Raw genomic sequence first — 25874 nt, 5'->3', positions numbered from 1 at the left:
ACAGCAAAGGAGTAACAGCTAACTTCTCTGGGGTCTTTTCCTCTAAGACCACAGACGCTGCTCACAACAGTGGAGTCTCGCATATGCGTGCCCACCTTACACTGCAGTCTCCAAACTTGTTCTGCTCTGGTCTGAGACCCCTGAAGACACTTGGGCCTCTGAGCTAAAGCATGATGTAACATCTAGAAATGGGAGGACAGAGACTGGGTTATCCAAGACAATCTTTCTCTTGAATGAGACACTGTATTCCAAGTATATGCTATAGTCATCCTGAGGACTACAAGTGAGAAAAGGAGCGCTGGGGTCTGCAGGGATATGTAAGGGCTTCTCTTGGAGTGACAGTCTTTTCTTTTTAGCACTAATTCTGCACTACATGCAATAGTGTGTACCTCATGGGTGAACATATGTGCTATAGTGTATGCCTCATGGGTTTTCTCTCATTTATCCCTCCAGCGATGCATTGTGCAAGGAACATTTACAGGTATACAAACTGAGACTCAGAGAAATAGTTTTTCCAAGGTCAAACAAGATATTTCGAAGATTGAGTTCAAGCCCAGATTCTCTGTTGTTATTCTGTTGCTCTGAAGAAACAGCATGACTAAGGCAACTTATGGAAGAAAACATTTAGTTGGGGGGTTTGTTTACAGTTCCAAAGGGTTAGTCCGTGATCACCATGGCAGGAAGCATGCTGGCAGACAGGCAGGCTTGGTGCTGGAGCAGAAGCTGAGATATTACATCCTGATTGATAGGCCAGAGGCAGACAGTGAGACTGGGCTTGGTGTGAACTTTTGAAACCTTAAACCAACGCCAATGACACACCTCTTCCAACAAGGCCGCACCTCCTAATCCTTCCCTCAAACAGGTTGATCAACTGGAGACCAAGCATTCATCCAAATATATGAGCCTATGGGGCATTCTCATTCAGACCCACAGTGTCTTATTCAAAACCCCTCATCTCAGTCTATTCCATTCTGCACCCTACCCCAACCCGCTGCTTTGAGGTCCCCCCTCCAGATAAGTACTGCATAATGCATGTATTATCTGTTTCCTTGAGCCTTTGGTTCCATCATATCTGATCAGAAGGCATGTACAGAGAAGGAAGCACTGAAAACCCATCCATCAAGAATATCCAGGGCCGCTGCCCCTCCAGACAGAGAGAGTACCAATACCAGAGAGGCGCCACCATCTCCTCAGTCCATTGTCTCTTTTGGAAAGTCTCAAAAGACTCTCTTACCCACTCTGCTTCCTTCTGCCCTGCCCTTCCTACCTCTGTCCTGCAGGCCCGCTTCTCCCACGGCATGTTCACTGTATACCCGGGATATGGCTCCATCCCTTCCGGAGGACAGCAAATCATCACCGTTGAGTGTGTGGCTGACCCTGTGGGAAAGTGTGAAGAGTTTCTGGCCATCGATATCTCCGACCGAGACCCTAGAGAAAGCCCTGCTGGCATTCCATACACTCTGCTTGCTGAGGCATGTCTACCAGGTACTGCAACTTGAATTGACCAGCACCTCTAAAAGACCGGCCAGCCCCTCCCCTTCCAGAAAAAAATCCCTCTCAAGATATCCAGCAGACAAGGAAAGGCTGCTTCATCTGGACACTTAGAGCCTCTCCCAAGCTCTTCAGCTATATTTGTCCTTAAAGCCTTAGCACATGTAGCAGAGAATTGCTTCTCCCCATGCTTAGCCTTCCTGGGTCTGTTCCTGGATTCCCCAGGGAGCGCTGCTCTCTGAGGAATGGGCTGGCCTGGGATGTGGCCCAGGACTGAGGAGCATCAAGTATGTTTGTGTTCAGGCCACTTCTAATAGACAGCACATTCACAGAGCAATGCTCAGCAACCCAGCATGCTGACTGTTGAACCCAGCAAGGGCTCAGGCAACGCTTTGGCTATAAGCCCCCTAGAACCTCATACCATTATAAACCAAGTCCTTTAACTCCCTTAAGTACACTCCAGACCTTGGTTCTCACCATTCTTTGCCAATGGAAGGAAAAGGCTGATAGAGTTTTACTGACCAGAAGAGACAGAGTAAAAGAGGAGGCCAAAAGATTTTGTCCCATCACTTGCATCCCAGTGTGTGGATTTCCCTGTCTGTCCTCTCTGGCTCTTGCTTTTTATTATTAGTGTTTGTATTTACTTGCAATGAAAGGGACAGAACCCAAGGCCTTCTGTATGCCAGACAATATACAACAATGATACAACTCTATCATTAAGTTGTATCCCTAGCCTTTGGTTCTCCTTCGTCAAAATCCAAATATCCTGGGCTGGAAAGATGGGTCGTAAGGTAAGAGTGCCACCACATCTGAATACAGTCCACAGACTCCACTGGTAGGAAAGAATAGGCTCCTGCAAATTGTACTCTAGACTCCACATAGACTATACCTTCACATGCAGAGACAGAGACGGAGAGAGACATGAATAAATAGATATAGAAATAAATGTAATACTTTAAGGATTTTCATCTAAATTAGCATGACAAGAAGCTGGGATCCAGGCAGCCAGGCAGTCTCACACTCTTCCCTCAATTCCCTAGCCTTTGTGACCGACAACAATGCCTTGATCTTTGAGGAACACCAGATCTGCACTAGCCCCAACCTGTACCACATCCAACAGACCATACAGAGTGGGGGGCTGTTTGTGGAGGATGAAAATAAGTTCATCTTCTGCAACGTCCTGGTGGGTCACCAGGCCAAGGCTCGGTTCAAGATCAGCAACGTGGGAAAGATTGCCTGTGATATCAACATTTTTGTCAAGCCCATCTCCAACAAGGTAGGAGGTTCCCAGTGGCCGTAGCCCTGTGTGGTTGGTATAAAGCTGAGGAAGGAGCTTTGGGAAGGCCCTGTCATAGAGCCCCTGCACCTAGGTGAGATCCATGCTGCTCTCAGGCCCTGTTAAAAGTTCTGTGAGGTAACAAGGCCACTTCCCTTAGGCCAGGGAATGAATATACATTCATATGTACACCTATATATGTATATATACATAAATATATATACATAATATATGTATATATAAATATATATACATATATGTGTGTGTGTCCTGTGCATACCTCTATATTAAACTGATACATACTAACGGGCAACTCATTTGCCTGCCCAGCTGAACTCACTGCGTAACTGAGACACACAAGCAGTGAAGAGAAGCCAGCAGTGAGCACCAGCCTCAGGCGGGTTAGCCTCAAATCTCCCATGCTTCTGGTAAGGGAGATTTGGAAGGCACCAGACCACAGGTGTGAAATGGAAGAGAGAGTGTGGACTGAGGCCCTCTTGTGTGACAAGCGCTGTGCTAAAGGACTTTCTATTTACTCTTTTGTTTCATGTTCACAACTCTTTCAGACTTGGTTGTTATCCCCATTTTACAGTTAGAGAAACTGGGCCTCAGAAAAGCTAAATTTTCCCTCAGTTCCACATCCTCAGAATGTACAGCTAAGATCAAAGCCAAACTCTGTTCACATTAAAATAATGAGTGGCCACTTCAGAGGTCCATACAGCTCAAAACTGCCTCACCTTCTGGGTCAGATTATACTAAAGCCATTTTCCTTGTGGAAGAAGAAAACATTCGAAGATGGCACAAGGAAAGAATGATTCAACCAGGTTGCTGTTACCCTAATTTCCAACCTATGCTTCAGATACTACTTACTTAGCTTTACCAGAAGAGTGTGAACCTGGGCCCAGGTGGTTCTCATACCCCAGACCTTGCACTGTCCATGGCTGATGGGGGTGGAGGAGGTCCCCAGGGCTGGCCTCAGCCTACAGCTGTGTGCACTCCTGGAAGACTGCCATCTGAGTTAAGAGGCCATCTAATCCATCATGCCTGCCTTCAAGCGCTCGTGGCATCCAGCCATTATTCTCTATCCATGGAGTGCCCTGAGGAGTCGCTGGCTCCTCATTCTGTCCTGAAAGTATGGAAAGTGGGGAAGCCTGGCTCCTCAAGAGAAAAGTGCTATGACAATGGAGTTGGGGACATCCAACATTCCCCCGCTCTCCAGTTTGTCACGAGGAGGGAATCCCTTGTGGAATTCCTTGCCGCCCTTTGGCTAAAGAACAAGAGGGGGTAGCCTGCATTGTGTCCTGCCCAGTGCTCATAAGAATCAAGAAGTCCTTTCAAAGGCACTCCTGGAGTCCTTCCAGTTCAAGACCGCTCACTGCACAGCAACAGGCTGAGTGCTAAGGGAGCTTATTTTAGTCACGGCTCTTGAAGTTTTAAGGAACAGAAACTCATTTGACTCAGCTCAAATGACACAGGCATCACAGCGGTGTGTCAAAGACCTTGGACCCAGATCAAAATGCATCATAATGCCAGCACCTTCATCCAGCTTCCAGCCCAGCTCCACATCAGTTATATTAATTCAGTCAGCTAGCGTGGTGGTGAGAACATTTGGCTTTGACTGGCTTGGTTTGTCCACTGGAGTCAAAGTTCATGGTCCAGCCATGTGTGGCCAGTTGTTGCTTAGGGATAAGTCCCCAGACTCTGAGCCACTCTATGCAGGGCCCACGACTCTGAAGGTAACTGAGCCTGTCTAGGACAATCTTAGAGAAGGGAGGGTCCACAGCATGGCAGAGGGGTCAGCAGTAAGCCCCAGTAGAAAAGTAAAGTATCCAATCCCAGCCGGTGCCACTCCCCCTCACAGGCCATCAACCGCATCACCGACATCTTTGACGTGGAGCCCAACAAGATGTGTATCGGGAGTCGCTCCCACGCCTTCGCCACGGTGCTGTTCATGCCACAGGCCATGCAGACCTACCAGTGCATCTTCGAGGCTACCTTGGAGGGCTTGCCCAGGTACCAGCTGTCCCTCCTCCCATAGCAGCGTGGCAACAGACACGCAGCGTAGGGGAGCATCCCTGCCGGTCGGCTTCAGCCACCTCGCTCTTCCTGCCCCTGCAGCACCCTGGCCAGGAGCCGAGGCCTCGTGTTTGACATCATTGGTGAGGGGACCCTCCCTCGAGTGACCGTCATTCGACCAACTCTGTATAACCAACACGGGAACCCCCTGCTCCTGTTTAAGAGGCTGCTCCTTGGTCATTCAGAGAAACTGCCTCTCATCCTCAAGAACAATGGCACCATCCCTGCCCAGGTAACGCTTGAGGGTAGCATGGAGGGTCACGTGGGGTGACATGTCAGCCAGATCACACTGCTTTCTCTTGCCTCACAGTTTCGGGAGGTCTCAGGCCACAGTCCTTGGTTCTGTTGGGTATAGACCCATGGTGAGAAACAGCAGGAGGGTAGCATCGCCCTGCGTGGTTCTCATGATGGTGACTTCGTAGATGCTCCAGAGCGGTGGTTCACAACCTTCCTGATGTTGCGACCCCTTAATGCAGTTTCTCAGGTTGTGGTCGCCCCCAACCATAAGTTTATTTTCTTCGCTTCTTCATAACTGAAACCCCCCTACTGTTATAAATCATAACAATAAACATCTGCTTTCTGATGCTCTTGGGTGACCTCTGTGAAGGAAATTGCAAACCCCCAAGTTGAGAACCACCGTTCTATAGTCTAGCTCAGTGAGGTCCTGCCACCGTTACGGGGTTGTTTGGCTTTTGTTTTGTTTTACTTTTCTTAAGAATTTTTGTATATTCAGCTCATCTATGAGCTTAAGAATCCCCTTTAAAAATCTCGCTGGAAGGAGCTGCAGAGATGGTTCAGTGGTTAAGAGCATTGGCTGCTCTTGCGGAGGACCTGGGTTTGGTTCCCAGAACCCACATGGTGTCTCACAACCATCAGGAACTCCAGTTCCGGGGAATCCAACATGCACTTCTGAGCTCAGCAGGCACCAGGCATGCATAGGATGCGCAGACACACACGCCAGCAAACACCTTCATTCAATAAGATACATCCAGGAATAGTTTTGGTCTGGTCGGAATCAAAATTCAAGTCTGTGGGTTATCTGGGGAGAACCCCTGGTTTCAGAGTAACTGTCCACCGGGGGTAACATTCAGGGTCCCCGTCCATTCATTGACTTCTTCCTTGATGTTCGTAAAATATAAACTCTTCCATATAGTTTCTCTTCCTTCACATTTATTTATTATTTTGTGTGTAAATACATGCAGGAGAATGTGGAGGCCAGAGAATAACTGCAGAAATCAGGTCCCTCCTCCTACCCTGTGGGTCCCTGGGATCAAGTTCAGCCACCCCAGGATCCCCTCCACTTAGTTTCTTATCAGGGTTGTTTCTGAGTATGTAACCTTTCGTTTTGATGCACAGGCTCTGAAGCATTCTTCTTTGGGCCACTTTATTTTTTAGAGTCATCATTGCTACCCTCTGCCATGTTAGACTTCTCACACCTAAAATCAAATGTCTGGCTTTAGCCCCGCCTGTTTTCCGATGGACCAGAAACCACTTGTTTTCCTGAAGTTGGTCAGAGGTCTGCCTTGTTTTGCCTCTCGTCTTGCTAGGATGTTTGCCATGACTCTTGGAAATGCTAGCTTCTGGGAAATAACAGTGATACAGTGCTTTGTAGAATTGTGGGTATTCGTTTCTATTTCATTAGTCTACAGTATATATTTCTACGGCCTCAATGTGTAACAGAAGCACTGGCAGCCCCTCTCTGACACTGTCTAACTGTATAGTCCGCAGAGGCACCACCATCTTTGGGCTTCCAGTCCCTAACTCAGATACTAAGCGATGGCCTGACTGAATGCTCATTTTTCCTATCCAGGCCTAGTGTTTATTGCACATTTCTCTTAAGGCTCAAAACTGTGATTCCTACAGCTAGGGATATGGTTCAGTAGGTAAAGCACTTGACATATAGATACAGGGAACAGAGTACAGACTCCCAGAACCCATGTAAAAGCAGGACAGGGGGGTGGCAGTCACCTGTAATCCCAGCTCTCAAGCGGCAAAACCTGAGACACCCCAGGGCAACCTGACTAGCTAGACTAGCGTGAATCAGCGAGCTCCGGGTCCAGCAAGAAACCCTGCTTCTGTATAAAGAAGAGAACAACCGAGGAAGGCACGCTGTCTCTCAATTTCAGGCCTCAGTATACACACACACCTCCACACACACACGTACCACACACATGAGAACACACACATGCCATTCACACATACTCATGCAAGAGAGAGAGAGAGAGAGAGAGAGAATACAAAGTGAATGCCACATGTAATGACTTTGGAGAGTCTTGCCCCAAAAAATACAGCACACGATCACAACCCAGACTCAAAATTCCCAAGCAGCTTGTAAGCTCAACCCTCAACCTCACGTTCTCCTTCCAGCTGCACGTGGACCTGCGCGACCAACTAGGAGTCTTCTCTCTGAAAGGGAGGCCCACCACCTCCTACATCTACATCATGGAGGAAAACAAACCGAATGAAAAAGGCGAGTGCAGAGCAGGTGCCCCAGTAGGGAGGTGGATCTCAGAAGCTGAGTTGTCGGGGTCCTCTCAGGGCCAAACCACGGTTGGTGCTCAATCACGTCGCCAGTGGCCAAAGCTTGTTCCCTCAAAGGGGCCACCTTCCTTCTAAGCGTGGTCTCCCTGGAGAGGCATCCTTCTAAACTGCTCCCAAATGGTAACTTTTGTCTTTGTTTTACAGCCAAAAAGGCCCACACGGCCTCCCTGGTTGTTTCTCCTGGAGACTCCGCTGAATTTGATGTGTTTTTCCATGCCAATAAGATTGGGAGAATGACAGGCACCGTACACTTGTCAGTGATCAACAACCAGTATGAGGAGACCAAGATCCACCTAATAGGAGAAAGCTACGAGGATGATATCACCTTGGACAACATCCATGGGCTGATAGGTTCCACCATGCCAGAGAACTCGGATATGTCCGAGGTCATTGAGATCGCTGAGGAAACTGCCATGGAGGACTTGGTGGCAGGTGAGAGGAGACGTGGGGTCTTGACAACTGTTGACTCAAGTCATTCTGAGTTGAGAGTGAAGTTCACAAAGCAGGTGTGGCCTGCTGAGAATTTAGGAACCAGCCTTACTATCAGTGTGAGCTCTGCCATGCTGGGCTCAGTCACTCTTTCCGTCCTCCACTTACGTGTCTGTCTGTGCAGCGAACCCTTCCTCATAGCACGGAGTGCAAGCACCAGGAACTACTCTGAGCCCTAGGCCTGCAGATTAATAAGAAAGACTTTGCCTTTATTAGGGAACGTACAGTTTGATACTGACATTCCCATTCAGCTCTTTAGCAAATGCATACTTCCCGCAGTCTCCCTGGCTTGTGTTGGCACTGGGGATTTCATCCGAGGCGAATGCCCTGGGCTTGCTATGTGAAATAGTGGGCTTGTGCCCTCAGCCTCACACCCTGGATGCTCAGTGAGCAAGCCCACAGTACTGCCGTCTTTTGGGTTCTTGTCAGAGATGGGAATTTCAGAGCCACCCTGACCTACAGGATCATAATCCACACTTTAACTAGATGCCTGGCTGATCGTGTCCATATTAAATCTTAAGACGTGGCTTTTTGAGGTCTCTCAATCACTGAACCTTCCATTTCGGGACTCTGGGAAGGAAACATTTTACCTTAATAATCATTGCTGAAAAGCGTTTGTTAAGCACTCCCACTGCATATGAATAACTGCTGTAAAGTGAATTGTAAACCTGGCTTCAGATTTTCCCCAGGAGCTTAATTATAGTCCTGGAATGTGTACTCGGGGATTGAAATCAACACTCTTTCCATAATTTGGTGTTTTCCCTCCTGTTAGACGCTATGGAATGGCATCACTCTTGTTGGGAGTCAAACAGAACCTAGCAGTAATTGAAGTTTAGAGATCAGATTCTATACCTATTCCATACCTAGAGTTTCCAGGTATGAATACAGGTATTCCAAAGAAAATTAAGTTCCAGATAAACAATCAGTAACTTCTAGTATATGTATCTTCCCGAAAGTATTACATGGGGCATGTTTATCATAAAAAAATTACTCATTGTTTATCTATAATTCAAATTTAATTGTGAATCCTGTATTTTATCTGGTAATCTAACATTTCATTGTAGTGTCACATTAAACAAATGACATTAGAATATTTCCTCTTGAACAAATGTAAGAGACAAGGTAGATGTATAGATAGAACTGATATGTGGATGGGTGGATGGACGGAAAACGCTGGGGGGCAGATCTTTCTGTTCAAGAGGCCAAGGTTTTTTAATATACAGCCATCCAAGGAGGAAAGGGTGAAATACGCATGGGCTACGGTGTCTAACAGGACACGCCCCCCACCCCGCTTAGAAAGCAGGCTCTTCAAAGAGGCCCGAGGGTACTCACCCGCCTTGTTTCTGACCCCAAGCTGCCCTGTTGGACCACATCCAGTTTGGGCACTGCCACATTGGAAACAACTACAACGTGAGCTTCACCATCACCAATCACAGCCAAGCGAATGTGATCCGGTTCGAGTGGCCCTTTTTAAACGCACTGACTTTCTCCCCACAGGTAAGCAAAGCCACTCCCTGAGTTGCAGGCCCCCTCAGGCTTAAGCCAACCCCAACATGACTGTCACCCTATCCCTATGGAGACATGGAATGAGGCGCATGCATACTGAGCTAAGAAACTGCCCAGTAACCACCCCACAGTCAGACCTAGCGCTCAAGGGTGCTGTTCAGGACCCCCTGGTCTAAAAGGAGATTAATGGCCACTGCTGTTGGGATAAAGTGAAGGAATTCCCTGGAGGCCTGGATAAACGACTGCAGATCCTAGCTTCCTGTTCCAGAGTATAGACCTGTGTCCTTCTGTGCAGGTGTTCTTAGAGCATAGCCATCAGAAGTGGCTCAGCAAGCCAAAAAGTAGTGCTTCATACCTGCACCCCTAAAACATGGCAGAAATACTCCGCAAGTTCAAGACCAGCCTGAGCTACCTAGTGAGTTCCAGGCTGGCCTAGGCTCCCGATAGATTCTGACACCAGCTCAGTCCAAATCCAATGCCGGGGAGGAAGTAGATACAGAAAACTACTGTATGCTATGTAAACACTCTATGCCAGACCCAGTGCCAAAGCCTTGGTAAATTCATTTAGTCTTTGCTATCAACATTTGACCTATGAGAAAGCAGAAAGAGCATAAAGGATGTGATAGAACAATCTCTGTTGTCAAGGAAGATAAACTGGGCTTCTGGCAGTTCGCTGCCATTTGCGCAAACCTACATATGCGTGTAGACACACGTATGCATCTGTCTTGGGCAAGCCAAAGCTCCCATAAGCCCCCACTGTCCGGAAGAAGGAGAGAGGATGCTTTCTCTGTCAAAGGAGCGTCGTGTGGCTGGTGCGTACGTTGGTGGTGTATGTACATGGGCCTCTATCTAAGATAAATTACAAATCACTTTATTCTCCAAACCAAATGGAATCTCCTTTACATCTGGCATATTTGAGCAATTTAAGGTTTTTTTACATTCCAGGGCCCCTCCATACTCTTAAACATTATTAAGAACCTTCAAAGAACTTTTGTCGATGTGAATTATAATTATTGATATTTAACCCATTGGAAATCAAAACTAAGAACGTCTTTAAGGTTTCTTTATTTTTGTATTTGTAAAGGCATTTTTGCCTACATATGCGTCTGTGAACCATATGTATGCCTGGTGCCCACAGAGACCAGAGAGGACATCAGATCCTCTGGAACTGGAATTACAGACAGTTTTAAGCTGCCATGTGCATGTTTGGAATAAACCTGGATCCTCTAAGGAAACAACCAGTGCTCTTAACCCCTGAATCATCTCTTCAGCCCCCAAAATTAGGAATAGTTTTAAACAGACTTGTTTTAAAGTGCAATAAATCAACTATGTTTTCATTCAAACACTGAATTTTTAAAATCTATATTTTCAAAAATGTGTGTGGTAACGGTAGAACCCCTCCATCTTTCTAGTTAAGATAGGTCTCTTGGACATGCATGGTGGCACATGCCTCTAATCCCAACACTCAAGAGGCAGAGGCAGGCGGACCTTTTGGAGTTTAGATATCCTGATCTACAGAGTGAGTTCTATGACAGCCAGGACTGCTACACAGAGCAATTTTGTCTTGAAAAATCAACAATAAAAAAGATAGGGTCTCCTGTGTAACCCAGGCTAGGCTTGAGCCTTTTATCCTCCTGTCTCAGCTCCTGAATGCTTGTGTCATGGGTGTGTACCACTACCTAGCCATCTTATGTCTTCATAACCTTCTTTAATATCTGACCGAATACGAGTCATATGGATTTTGCTCTCTGCTTTTTCCATTCTATCTGACTATGTATCATTATCTTTAACTTCTTGTAAGTTCCATTAGACACTCATGAGAAAAGGGAAGTGAGAGAATCAAGTGGCATCTCAGTATTTTCACGAAAGTTTCGTCCTACTGGTACACTGGAAAGATCTTGAGGATGCCGAGGGTCATTAGATCACTTTCTAGAAACTAGCAAACTGGGGCTGGAGAGATGACTCAGCAGTTAAGAGCACTGGCTGCTCTTCCACAGGTCCTGAGTTCAACTCCCAGCAACCACATGGTGGCTCACAACCATCTCTAATGGGATCTGATTCTCTCGTCTGGTGTGCATAAAAACAGAGCACTCTAATATACATTAAAAAATAAATATTTTTAAAAAAAAATAGCAGACTGTATCAAGCCACCTGTTTGTATGAATCACAATGAGTAAGTATCAGGCGGCGGTAGGCGCATTTAAACCACGCCGCTTAAGCTTAAACCCAGATCACTGGAATTAAAGACCTTTTACAAGTTTGTTTTGTTTTGTTTTGTTTGTTTTGTTTTTGTTTTTTCAGTCTGTGAAATGGGGTGATAGTTCTGTACCTCTCAGAGGGTGTTATGGGGATTAGGAAATTGCTTCAGAGTTTATAATAGTGCTTGAGGTAAGTAACAGATTGGTGACTATTAATATTGCTCTTATGATGATGTGTGTATGTGTGTTTATTTTGAGAGAAAGTCCCTCTCTGTAACCCAGACTTGCCAGAAACCTATTATGTAGCCTAGGCTGGCCCTACACTCATGGCAAACCTGACTCACCCTCCCATGTTCTGGGATTCCCAGCTTGAGCCACTGCTGACATTTTTAAAAATCTCCTGTATGGATTTAAGTCCATCTACCTATACAGGCCTGGCTGGTGTATTTTGAGTCACTACAGGCGTTAAAGGTCCTTAAGACTGAGTTGCCAAAAATACTTTTTCCTAGATAGGGCATCTCCACCCCGGCTGCTCCAAGGATGTGGTGGTGACCCTGAAGTCGGAAGTGCCCATCAACCTGAAGAAGGTGGCTGTCAAGTGCAAGATTTCTAAGATCATGTTTCAGCTCCCTGCAGACCAGGTCCCTGACTGGGATGACCGCATGCGCACAGTCAAGTGGGTGGATGCTCCCCGAAACACGCCGAGCACCTTGACTCTAAAGCGAAAAGTGAGTATGCGGGGGACAGGAAGCAAGCGGACCCAGACCACCGCACGTGGATGCTGACTGCTCTCAATTCCAGTGCCTTACTGCAGAACATAGAAAAGGGTTGCATCTGACTTTGGTTTATAAAATGGCAAACTAAATCTCCGTGCCCACCCTTCTTCCTGACGACACGCACTGTCGTAGTTGGCGGATTGTAGCTTCAGTCTTCTTAACCGGTTCTACAAGTACTTCCTCCACCTCCTCCTACTTCTTCAAAAATGCAATCCCTAGTCATTCGCTGTTCTTTGCTTCCATCAGGTGTAACCAGAACTTTCGTTTCTTGGCCTACACATGCCCCTTTCATTGATTCCTTGTGCGTTTTCCTTTGAATTCTGCAATAAATTAACCCATGTTCAACAAGGGTCTTGAAGAGCTGTGTGGATCTAGCCATTCCATCTCTTTGTCTCTCTCCTATAGGTAATCACTATCCTAAGTTTCTCCCTTGATCAGTTGTTGACCTGAGCATTCTAAAAGGATTTAGGTGTAGCTGTAGTTTTTAACTCTTTTTTTTTTTTTAGGTTATTGTATGTGATCATAGTTGCATGGGTTATAGAATATGCATTTCACTGTTGTATACATTTCAGTCTTTTTATCTCTTCATCTGAAAGTGATTTAGAGTTTTCTTTTTTAATGTTTTCTTTTTTGTTTTTAGTAATTAGTTTATTCACTTTGCATCCTCCTGTAGCTCCCTCCCTCCTCCCCTCCCAATCCCACCTTCCCTCCCCCTTCTCTACCCATGCCCCTCCCCAAGTCCACTGATAGGGAGGTCTTCTTTTCCTTCCTTCTGATCCTAGTCTATCAGATCTCATCAGGAATGGCTGCATTGTCTTCCTCTGGCCTGGTAAGGCTGCTCCCCCCTCAGGGGGAGGTGACCAAAGAGCAGGTCAATCAGTTCATGTCAGAGACAGTCCCTGTTCCTATTGCTATGGAACCCACTTGGACACTGAACTGCCATGGGCTACATCTGTGCAGGGGTTCTAGGTTATCTCCGTGTATCATCCTTGGTTGGAGTATGAGTCTCTGGAAAGACCCCTGTGCCCAGATATTTTGGTTCTGTTGCTCTCCTGGTGGAGCTCCTGTCCTCTCCAGGTCCTACTGTCTCCCCCTTCTTTCATAAGATTCCCTGCACTCTACCCAAAGTTTGGCTATCAGTCTCAGCATCTGCTTTGATACCCTGCAGGGTAGGGCCCATCAGAGGCCCTCTGTGGTAGGCTCCTGTCCTGTTCCCTGTTTTCTCCCTCTTCTGATATCCATCCTCTTTGCCTTTCTGATTGGGGATTGAGCATCTTAGCCAGAGTCATCCTTCTTGTTTAGTTTCTTTAGGTGTATAGATTTCAGTATGTTTATCCTATATTATATGTCTAATGTCCACCTATGGGCAGCATTTCTGTGCGTGTTGACATCCATGTTTACATATCTACAAGTGGAGTCACTAAGTCAGAGGACAACTGAGTGTTCAATTTTTTCAAGCTGATGCCCAGGTGTTTTCCAAACTCACTATACCCACATCTATTCTTGCAGCAAAGAATAGATACTTTACATACTTACATACTTTCCAAATTGTAATTTTGGTAGACATTTGGGAGGTTTGCTTGCTTGCTTGCTTGCTTGCCTGCCTGCCTGTGGGGCACTGAGGGTGAACCCACAGCCTTGTGACTGTTAGGTAAGGCCTTTTGAAATTATCTCATCATGAGCCTTGATTATATTTCTCTAACTGCTAATGAGGTTAGATATCTATCTCATCATATGACTATTGACCACACAGGCTACCTCTTACATGAATGCTTTTTTGTGCCTTTTGCTCGTTTTTTGTTTTTTGGTTTTTTGGTTTTTTTTAGTTATGATGCCTATCCTTTGTTTAAGTTTTTATATCTTCAAGGAATTCTGAAGATATAAATAAAACAATAAAACATTTGTGTTATGTGTCCATACATATTCTCAAAAAAATTTATAGCTTGACTTTTCACTTTTTGTTTTTTTAAGCTCTATTTTCATTTTAATTCTTTATGTGATTGTGGGGGTTGGGGATGTACACATGAGTGCAGGTATCCTCAGTAGTCTGAAGAAGGCATCGGATCCCTTGGAGCTAGAGTTATAGGTGGTTGTGAGCCCCTCCACATGAATATTAGCAACCAAACCAAGGTCCTCTGCAAGAGCAACCTTCACTCTTAACAACTGAGATGTCTGTCCATCCCCTTTATGTTTTGATAAACAAGAACTGTTCTTAATTTTTTAAAGGTTTTTCATTCATTTTTAGTTTCTGCATATGGGTGTTTTGCCAGCATAAACGTATGTGTACCACATGCCTGCAGTGCCCACAGAAGCCAAGAGGGGCTGGAGCTATAGGTGGTGAGCTGCGATGAGGGTTTGGGAATTGAACCTATGCCCTCTGGAAGAGCAAGCAGTGCTCTTAACCAATGAGCCATCTCTCCAGCCACATCAAAAAAAATTCTCAATTTCAATGTAGTCAAAGTTTTCAGTTTCTTTTTTGTTATATGTATCTTATTTTTATAACTCTTCCCTCCCCTACAAAAATATGTTCACCTTGCTACATATTTTTAAGTCTGAGCTTGGCTTTTGACACTTAAGCCTTTGATGCATCTGGAAATTGTGCCTGACATAAAACAAGGCTCTACTTTTATACTTTTCACTGAGATAACTCCCTTGCCAAATTTGGTCAGCCCTTCTGCTCCCTCGTGATCTGATGGGACTCGGGAGCAAAGCCTAGTTCTGTATGTGTCTAGGTCATTTCTGTCCATTCTGTTGTCAGTTTGTCCATCCCTGAGCCAGTTTAAACTAGCCTGATTTCTATAGCTGCATAATGAATCTGATGTCTGGAGAGAAGCTCCTTCTCTGTATTGTTTTATTCTAAACGATTTGGTCATTCTTGATCCTTCTTTTCTAATGTATAACTTCTGAATCCACTTGCCAAGTATTTTGAAGACCTGTAATGGAATTGTTTGCAGCTCTAAGTCATTTGGGGAATAATTGACAATTTTATAATATTAACTCATTCTTCCTATTAACAAGGTATTTCTACTTTTTAGCTCTTCTCTACAACGTGCAACTACTCAGTTTTTTAGTAGTAATAAAGCTTTTTCATTGTTTTCTTTAACACTTTTATTTAACTTCTTTAAGATATTTTACCATTTACTTTAATAGGGTTTTTAATTTGTTCTTGCAAGGATTTTACTAAATTATTTTTCTTTTCCTCTAAAATTTTAAGCATATTTTCAAAACAAACTGCGTCTCTTAGTTCTGTATAGTTGGTGGTGATACATTCCTTTAACTAATGATTCTTGTTGTTTGCACTTTTCTTAATACATGTCACCAAAAGTTATAAAATCTTTTCACAATTAAACAATTCTGTTCATCCTCTCCATTCTCTTTTCTCTATCACTTGTTTTTGTTGTTATTTTGTTGTTGTATTTGTTTTTGGTTTTGTTTCTGAGACAAGGTCTCTTTACATAGCCTTGACTGTCCTGGAACTCACTATATAGACCAGGCCACCCTCAAACTAACGGTGATCCACCTGCCTCTGCCTCCCAAGTGCCGGGATTAAAGGTGTGACCATGCCCAGTTTCTCTAGCTCCTTTAGAGTCCATCTGATCGCAGATTCATGCCCATGAGATTCTACTCCACTCAGAGCTGTCCTGCTGTTCAGTTTTTCTTTTTCATTCATTGGAGATTCGCCAGTCACGCCTTCCTGAACTGCACTTGTGGGTTCATATTCATGTCCATGGTAGAATAAAGTGGTGTGCCATCCCCAGTGTTCCTGTGCACTGCCAGTTTTGCAATGTCAAGGACATGGCTGCCTTTTTTCCAGGTGATAGAGACAGACCCTGAGCCAGCCCACTCAGTAATAGAAGAAAATTACCGAGAGCTGCGGATTCAGATCAGTGCCAACGTGGATTTCGCTTCATATCAATGTGAAACAAATGACGTGTTCTTTAAGGAGACACTGGTTTACCAGACCCGAGTGTTTGAGTGAGTCACTGAGAGCTTTTAGACTACTAGGGAACCTGTCTTTACGGGCTAAGCAGTTGGATTTTAAATTTCTGTTTTGTTTGGGGGAAGGGAAGCATTTATTTGGCTTATGCATCCACATCACCATTTATCATTAAAGAAAGTCAGGACAGAATCTGAAACAGGGCCGGAACATGAAGGCAGAAGCTGATGAAGAAGCTGTGGGGAAAGCTGCTTACTGGCTTGCTCCTCAGACCTTGCTCAGCCTGGTTTCTTATAGAATCCAGCCCAAGGATGGCACCACCCACAATGGGATGGGTCAAAGAGGATTGCTTCTTACTGGCTGGCTCAGTGGCTCATGCTCAGATAGCTTTTTTTTTTTAATTACAGTTTATTCACTTTGTATCCTATGAACTTGCATGAACTGATTGGCCTGCTCTTTGATCACCTCCCCCTCGTGGGGGAGGGAGGTGCAGCCTTACCAGGCCACAGAGGAAGACAATGCAGCCACTCCTGATGAGACTGATAGACTAGGATCAGATGGAAGGGGAGGAGGACCTCCCCTATCAGTGGACTGGAGGAGGGGCATGGGTGGAGAGGAGGGAGGAAAGGAGGGATTGGGAGGGGAAGAGGGAGGGAGCTACAGGTGGCATTTTAAATTTTTATATATATTCAATATTTTATCTAATTTATGTATTGTATGTAATGTGATATACTGATTATTATAATTAATATGTATTTCTCAATTAGCATATTTATATATTATATAACATATTATAATATAATTAATATATTGTATATTATATATTCATATGTAATATACTTCTGTATAAATTATATATTGAATATATATAAATTATAATATATTGCATCTTTTTAAAAGGAAGTGCTCTAAGTGAATGAGTTCTGAAGAAATTGCTTTAAAAATGCTTTTTAAAAATGGTTTCATCCAGGCATGGTAATTTGCTCTGCAGGACACAGAGACCAGAAAATCTTGGGCTCCAATGCATAAATAGCCTATATGATAGCAAAGTATCACTAAGTGGCCCTACCTGGCCTGGAACTCACGTTGTAAGCCAGTTTGGCCCCAAAAATCACAGAGACCAGCTTGCCTCTGCCTCTCAAGGGCTGCAGTACAAGTGTGCACCACTACATCCAGTTGTATTCTTAAGCCTCTTATTTTATATTTGCTTTTTTGGTTAACATGTAATAATGGTATCTGTTTACAGTATAGAGTGTACTATTTCAATACAAGCATACATACAATGTGTAATGATTGGATCAGAATAATTAGCATTTCCATCCCTTAACATCTATCTGGAGGTAGAACCTTCAGACTCCTCTCTTCTAGTTCCTCATATGATAGGCATCCACAGCTGTAGAGCACTCTGCCTTCCTGTCCCATTGCACTGCTTTTTGATACCTATTATCCAACCTCTCTCTATCCATGCCTCCCCCCCGACCTGTCCCAGCTTCCAGTAATCATTAAGCTATGCTCTTCTACTTCAAGCTCAAACGCATTAACTTCCACATGTGAGAGAAAACACATGATCCGTGTTTTTCTGTGTCTGGCTTGTTTTGTTCAGCGTGATGTCTTCTAGCCCCACCCATTTTGCTGACAAGGACAGAGTTATAGATAACAGGAAGGAGGTTCCCCAAAGTGAAACTGAAAATAGACCTGCAGCATGACCCAGCAAGCTCACTTCCTGGTATACATCCAAAGGAGGGTCAATCAGTATGTCAAGGAGACGTCTGCACTCCCATGTGGACTCTTCATAGCCACCAAGACAGAGAACCAGCCTGGGTGTTCACTGTCAAATGACTAAATAATGAAAATGTGACATACTGATGTGTGTGCACAACAGAATACTATTCAGACAAAAAAATAAAAACTTACGAAGTGAAGTGACTTCCCTTTGAGAAACAGTACAGTGGATACTCAGGTAGAGCACAAAGTATGGACAGCACACTCTGAAATCTGCTCCTGGTCTACCCACAGGTTTGACCTCGTCAACACAGGACAGGTGCTGTTAGAATTCAGCTGGACCTGTGAAGACATCTCCAAGGCAGTCACTTTTGCCATGCCAGAAAATCAAGGTAAACTCAATGCCAAATAAACCCCAGGGCCTGACCTGAGTCACCACTCGCAGAAAAGTCTCAGAGGCCAGCATTGCTCACACAGCCTCCTGGGTAGCTAAGGGATGGATGGCAGAGCCTGGGCTTTGTGGGCTGAGAGACGAGTGGCTTGACCTCTTCTCCTCTCACACTCCCTGGCCAGGCCCTTCTACAGTCCCACCAGAGAGCTGGCCCATATCACTTATCACTAGGAATCTCATCTTCTACTTCTCAGCCCTCTGCAAGATTGCAGACCACCGAAAAACAAGCATGGGCTAGAGAGATACCCCAGCAGTTGGGAGCACTTGTGCCTCTTATAGAGGACTCAAGTTCAATTCCCAGCACCCACATGGTGGCTTACAACTGTATGTTACTCCAGTTCCAGGAAATCTAATGCCCTTTTCTGATCTCTGAAGTACCAGAAGTGCATGTGGTGCACATACATACATGCAGAAAAATCACACACACATAAAAATAAAATGAATCTTTTTTAAAGAAAAACTGAGTCATCTTCCCAAAAGAAATATATACCTACACCAAAGTGCATAGCTGATATGCATGAAGCTCTAAAACGGGGCCTGGCACCTGATAGCTAAATAAAGTGGTCACTGCTATTTCAAATATGGAGATTCACACATTTTCCAGATGGGCTTTTATCCACAGACTCCCACTTTGTAAATCCTATTTAGAGATGTGGTTCTCTACAAATTTTATTCATAGCCAATTACCTTGGTACACAAGATCCATAAGCCTTTTCTTGACCCACTCCCCCTGAACCAAAAGGAAACAAACCTTAAAACACCATAAAATTAATAGAAGTGTCTTTCTTTCACAAGTCACCTGTGACAGATGAGTTGATTCCTTTCTACTAACATCCAGTGTTAAGCATACCTCCTGTAAGGCATGGGTCCTCAGATATCCCAGAAGGCCCCTAAGGACTCATGAGCAAGCTGTCTCCATTGCCACTGCAGAATATCACTTTTTCTCTATCCTCCCTCAGGTTCCAATCAAAAAGACCAGCTGAGTCAGGGTACGGGCAGTACCCTGGACAGCGCCTTGGACCACTGGCCAGAAAACTCACCCTTCTCGGTGGAGCCCTCCTCAGGCGCCGTGCCTGTAGGGAAGACTCAAAAGCTCAAAATAAAGTTCTCCCCGTTGGACGTTGCAGAGTTTGAGAGCACCCTGTACTGCCAGTAAGGAGATGTGTTCCCCAAGCAGCTCTTCCATCCAACCCTTGACAGCTCACAGAGCCCAAGGGTCTAAAAGGGTCACCTTTGGAGAACAAGGAGAACATGGCCAAAGCCTTGCTCATCAACCTCTCCCATCCCTCTTGCCTGCCTCCTTCCCCCTTCCTGGACACATACAGAACTCCACTAAATAAGAGAGTAATTTGCAGCCAGGCAGCTTCTACCCTTTGGGAAAGCTTCCTTCTATATTCTCTGAGACTCCATTGCCTCATATATAAAATGCAAGCAGTAACCCTTACCATGTAGAATTATTTGGGATACAAATGAGCTAATTCAAGCAAAAAGCTTAATGCAGTGCCTGGCCCACGATAATCTTCATGAATAAAGATAAAAGGGATGTGGGGTTGGTGGACCTGGTCTGGTCTGGTGTCCAGTGAAAGAGAAAAAAATAAGCATACATACATACTTCATACATATATCAGTGAAAGTCCCAGATATGGTACCTTCTTCCAGGAGAGATTCCAAAGAGAACACCTGCCCTGTAGGGGAATTTTCATGAAGCCTTGCCCTAGGGTCATAGAGACCTTCATGAACTGTCAGAGTTTCCCTGACCTTATTCCAGAGAGACCTCTGCTACACTAGGGCTCAGCCCTGGGCCTAAATCTGTTCACATGAATCACCTTCTACAAGGTTCTTAGGGCAATTCTTTTAGGATTTCCAGCTCCTCCTCTATAATCTACTGATGCCTAAGAGCAGACCCAGAGGGGAGGCACTCCTTTTACACCTAACCACTGATAGGGAAAAACTTGGAGCTGCCTGTAAGTACACAGAGGGACCCCAATTCAGGATCCTCATACTCAACCCACTCATCCATTTAACAATTAATTAATGAGCACCTACCATGAAGAATGTGCTAGTAAGGCCCAGTCTGGTATTGCTGACCAGGACAAGCCTACCCCCTACTCACATGGAACTCACATTCTGGTGGACAGAACAACTATTACCCACCAACTAAGAAAGCAACAACAGAATATAAAATCAAAGTAAAAAAAAAACCAATCTTATCATTTTAGAATTCCCAACCTGCCAGCTGGAGAGCAAGGCCCTATTTTGCAAACAAAAGGACGAAGCGTCCTTCCAGTCTGCCATTTTGACCTGAAGGAGTCAGACTACATCAGCGGCCATCGGCGCAACCCAGAGCTCCGAGGACCAGGAGCTGGGCCTATTGATCCAAATACCCGAGTGATCGAGTTCATCAGTGTGGGAATAGGAGGAAAGAATCTCCGGTGAGTCCCGTGGGTTTGCAGTGATTGAACTCATGCCAGTCAGTCCCTCTGAAGAGCTCAGATGAAGAATTCAGAAAAGCCAGCTGTACTGATGCCTAGAAGCAAATTTGATGTCCTGGGGGTTGTTCTAGAGCTGTAACCCCGGATAATTGGTACATAAATGAAGTGGATTCCATGTCCATAGCTCTGACAGTGGGGGAAATCTGGCATATATATAAAGGTGCATTTTCAACCTTGACCACAGAGCACCCCTTGACACATTTGGCCCTGGGAGAATAAACACTACAAAGTCCAGAACGCTCATTGCCCTTTAGGTCTGGGGGCAGGGAGAGGTGGAATTTTTATTTCTACAGTAAGGAAGTTCTCAGATCACTTCTGGTTCCCAGGGGGAGACTGTCACCGATCGTTATGGGATCTACAGAAATTTTCTTGAATTTGTATTCAATACCTTCCCTCACTTTCTGCTGTCAATTTTTCCTCCCCTTTGGCCAGGACCTTTACAATTCTGAACCCGACTAACAGCACCTACTCTTTCTGCTGGACCTCTGAAGAAACAGAAAGCCTCCAGCACCCTCCAGCCTTTGTGTGTCTTACAGAGAAGGGTGTCATCCACCCTGAGAAGAAAGCTGAGGTTTGTGTGTGGATGGAGACCCCACAATGCTAGCCATCTCTGCATAGCGTTGATGGGAGTCATTGGCCAGCATGTGTTTATTGAGTGGCTACCATGTACAATCCCAGTGAGAAGGAGAGACCTGGGTTCTCTTGGATGGCTCTGCAGAAAGCCATGGTATTTGCAGGGATTTTGTGGAAATATTCAAGGAGCAAAGGGGAACCAGGCATAAATATCTGGGGATTCCTGGGCTCATGGTATGAGGATATCTATTTAAAAGACTGACAACAGCAAAGGGGTATGTTTTTTACTTTCCCCAAAGTAAAAATGTAAGAACAAATGGCAAAACGTAAGAACAGAGTCCTAACTTGTACCTTGGTCCTAAATGTCTCCACAATAATATAGGGCAGAGGGTCTGATTTAGATGTGACCAGGTCATATGTGTGATCTCCGTGGCCAGTAAGTTCTACAGAGACACTTATACATAGCAATAAATCCATAAAATGAGAATTATGAATGCAAAAGCCTTCAGGAAGCTGGAGAAATGGCTCAGTAGGTTGGGGTGCCAACCCTGACACCCACATGGTGGAAGATGAAAGCCAGTTCCCACAAGTCATCCTCTGACCTCCACGTGTGTGCTCAGCACATATGCACAAACACATACTCACACACAGAGAGAGATTCGTAAATAAAAATATAATTAAAATGCTGGTGTTGGTGCTGGAAAGACAGCAGTTAAGATGCTTTCTGTTCTCTTGGAAAGGACCCAAGTTCAGTTCTCCGAACCCATTACAGCCCTGTAACTCCAGCTCTAAATGGTGTCCGTCACCTCTGGCCTCTGTGGGCACCTGCAATCATATGCACATATCCACATATATACACATAGTTAAAAATAAATTTAAAAAAAAAAACTTAATGCCTTTGGTAAAGTTACCCAAGTGAACAAAGCAAGCAATAGGGAGGGTGATTAACAGTTCTGGCTCCAAGGCTCACCAGATCTAAACCTTCTCTGGCAGATGATTATCACACAGACAAATAGACCCAGGGTGCTCTGTTCCCCTCGATTTGGCTGTGAACGTCAAATTTCTATATTTCAATGTGAATCTCTCTATCCTGCATATTGGTAGTTAGCTCATCATTTTTAACCCTTCCCGAACCAAATGAAGCCTATCTGTAGACTCTCCACTTGGATTCTGCATGTTAACAGTGCCTGGCCATCTAGTTCAACGTAGGATGAGGATCTAGGTTCAGCAGAGCTGTGGTCCTGCTTGGATGTAGGATGGGGAGCTGGGCCCACCGGAGCTGTGGTTCTGCTTGGATGTATTCCTTCTCCATAGCCCAGAAATGTATCCAAGCCCCTGCCCAATTCCTAGAGAGGTGAGTTGAAGAAACTGTCATCCAAGCTTGTGCTGGTGTCATTGAGAACATCTCTCCTGTATTATCTTGCCATTGCCATGGCAAATTCTGTTCTTCTGTTCAATCCTTATGGACCAAGTACAAGGAGACTCGCTCAGCTTAGCCCCAGTGGAAAGGGCAAAGCACCTAGAGCAGCTTTTGAGAATGGGCTTTCCTTTCAGGTCTTCATGCTTTTTTCTAGCAGCCTGCTCTATTTTCTCTTTCAAACCAGTTCCTTCCCCTCTTCATTAGTTATGTTTCTATTCCTCTGTATCTTCATTTAGCAAATAGATTGTGGCATGCCATGGCCCAGCTCATGCTCACAGCATCCATCCTCATAAGAGTCACCGCCATCCAGCCCAGTATCTTATTTTCATGTCTATCAATTTCAGAGATGGACAAACAGGCAGGCAGGCAAACAAAAAGAGAGAGTGGAAAGAGAGAGAGACCTGATAATGAGACTGAATTGGGCTCTATGCTAGCCTGTTGACAGACATGTGGATTGTCTTTCTTTGTATGGGCGCCAGTTCTATCCACTGTGCTATAGCCATGCCATGTGCCATGCCACAACCATGCCAGGGCACAGAGTACGACAGTACATCAGCAGGGGCTGTGGAGGGGGTAGATGATGATGCTCCCCAAAAGGCAGGGCAAACAGGTTGACATTGCTGATTGAGCCATACCTACTTTAGACAGTAATGATAACCTGGGAAAATGTCACTTCTTGTGGCCCTCATGCCTGTAGGTCTCCAAAGGGGCAGGAAAAAATGTCTCTCACTGTCCTTTTCTGAATTATCTCCGTAGATCATGTTCCAGTTTGTGCCCGTTCACCTGGACATCACAGAAGCATTCTGGACATTCTCCATCCCAGAGCACAATATCTCAGTCCCCTTCCTGCTGGTGGGCAAAACCACAGACCCGCTCATCTCTCTTGACAAGTCGCACCTCAACTTCAGCTCTCTCCTCATCGGTAAGGTGGCCCTGTCAGTCTTTGTCATTTTGAGTTGGTCTGGCCTTCCTCAGGTGAGCAGGTGCTCCAGGGGCAGACAGGAGCGCAGCGCTGCTCTCGGGACCTGTCAGAAATATGTCACAAAGCCTCTGTCACTTATCAGAGAGCCACACGATAGTTCCCTCTCAATCTCATTTCCATCAACTGTCTTTGGCAGCCACACCCTAACAGCATGAAAACACTTTGAAGCTTTGTCCATTCTTCTGAGTAGGTTGCTGTAGGACCTTCACCGACTCTGTTCATCTTCCAAGCTTCCTGTTTGGTAGACGTCCCTCTACCTCCAGGTTGTGGGCTATGATTGTTTGTTGCTTGGTCTGTTCCTCAATGTTCAGATTTCCCAACCTTCTTTTCACGCACTTGCTGGGTTCAGAAATCACTGTTTGCAGGCTGGAGTGGAAGTATGGCTCAGTGGCGAAGTACTTGTCAAGGGTGCTCAACACCCTGCTTGGATCTCCATCATAGAGGGTGAAGAGAGACCAATTTGGCCCAAATACTACTCTGTGCATTGGAATACGCTAAAATAAATCACAAGGCCCTCACTCCATGAGGTCTACATCCTAATACAATAACAAAAACTAGGTAAAACACATAGTAAGTCAGAGTAAGTCACATGTTATAGGAAAGAAATGCAGCAGGTAGAAAGAATAGGAAGATAGTAGATGCAGAGATGCTAATGTTCCAGGGGAGACGTGTGATGTAAAGAAAGTGACCATAGATACCTTACAACTCTATCTGTCTTTCATATGGATATGAGTGGGTATGTAAAACGCATCTAAGGCCAAAAAATTTTTAAGAGATTCATTAGATGTTTATTTAGACCGTATTCTTGATAGTAAGACAAGCTATATGAAAAGTTTAACTCAAGAATCCAATGATACAGATTTCAGTATCATCATTATATCAATAAAGAAGAACCATATGATCATGTTAAAAGGTTGTTCTAGCTAGAGTTTTATTGCTGTCAAGAGTCACCACGACCAAGGCAACTCTTATTAAGGAAAACATTTAACTAGGACTGGCTTACACTTCAGAGATTTATTCCATTTTCATGGTGTCAGGAAACATGGCTGTAAGCAGGCAGATATGGTGCTAGAGAAGGAGCTGAGAGTTCTCCATCTTGATCCTCAGGCAGCAAAAGTGGACTCTGTACCACATGGATGTAGCTTTAGCACAGGAGACCTCCAAGCCCTGCCTCCACAGTGACACACTTCCTCCAACAAGGCCACACCTCCTAATAGTGCTACTCCCTGTGGGCAAACATTCACACACCCGAGTCTACAGAGTTCGCTCCTACTCAAACCAACACAAAAGTCATTGCTAAAATTCATCCAAAGTGCCTCCCTATCCCAGCCCTCAAAAACTCTCCAGTAAGAAAACATGAGTTGAAAGGAAAACATGAAAAACATTAATCTAAAGCAAGAGGCGAGCAAGCAGAGTCCTATAGTAAACCCCTGAAACTACTTGAGTTAAAATAAGGTCAGTACAAGAGTATTTATCACCACCTCTGTACCTGAACTTTTCTTAGAGATTTTAACAAATATTAAAAATCAAAAAAAATAAGTATAATGGGTATTAACCTTAATGAAGAAAGAAAAAATAATAATCTAACCTCCTGTAGCTGGTCGCTTTCTATACATAAAGCCTCAAGAGGTGAGAGAAACTATTAGAATCCAGGTAATCTGGTAACGTGAGTGAGACAAATGTGCAAAAAAAAATTCAGCCCTTTTTGCTGTGAACACCTGGAAGCAAAAAGAAAAATAAAAACTATTTACTGCTAGCTAATGTACAATATCCAAAGATAAATCCAATTCCCAGGACCTACATGTTAAGAATTAGGTGTCATTAAAATGCTTCCAAATAAGAGCTAAATATTTGGTTAGTTCTCTGAAAATTAAATGCCAATTTCAATTAGATTTAATCAAATTTTAATTTAATCAAATTTAAATTTCAAATTTAATCAAATTT

At 44.6% G+C, this 25874-nt stretch overlaps 1 protein-coding gene across 1 annotated transcript in view; it reads left to right on the top strand.

Moving 5' to 3' along the window:
* Hydin (HYDIN axonemal central pair apparatus protein) overlaps positions 1–25874 on the top strand; it is a 355607-nt gene that overhangs the window by 302364 nt on the left and 27369 nt on the right. The window contains exons 59-72 of the mRNA XM_021632513.2: positions 1281–1485; positions 2532–2767; positions 4629–4780; positions 4886–5075; positions 7211–7313; positions 7529–7816; positions 9228–9370; positions 12087–12305; positions 16168–16328; positions 18307–18404; positions 19423–19615; positions 20683–20895; positions 21388–21526; positions 23705–23870. Of these exons, the coding sequence (XP_021488188.2) occupies positions 1281–1485; positions 2532–2767; positions 4629–4780; positions 4886–5075; positions 7211–7313; positions 7529–7816; positions 9228–9370; positions 12087–12305; positions 16168–16328; positions 18307–18404; positions 19423–19615; positions 20683–20895; positions 21388–21526; positions 23705–23870 (2506 nt within the window). The remainder of the gene's footprint in view (positions 1–1280; positions 1486–2531; positions 2768–4628; positions 4781–4885; positions 5076–7210; positions 7314–7528; positions 7817–9227; positions 9371–12086; positions 12306–16167; positions 16329–18306; positions 18405–19422; positions 19616–20682; positions 20896–21387; positions 21527–23704; positions 23871–25874) is intronic.

Source organism: Meriones unguiculatus, chromosome 10 (genome assembly GCF_030254825.1).
Source record: "Meriones unguiculatus strain TT.TT164.6M chromosome 10, Bangor_MerUng_6.1, whole genome shotgun sequence".
NCBI lineage: Eukaryota > Metazoa > Chordata > Mammalia > Rodentia > Muridae > Meriones > Meriones unguiculatus.
This window is presented reverse-complemented; position numbering and strand designations above follow the sequence as displayed.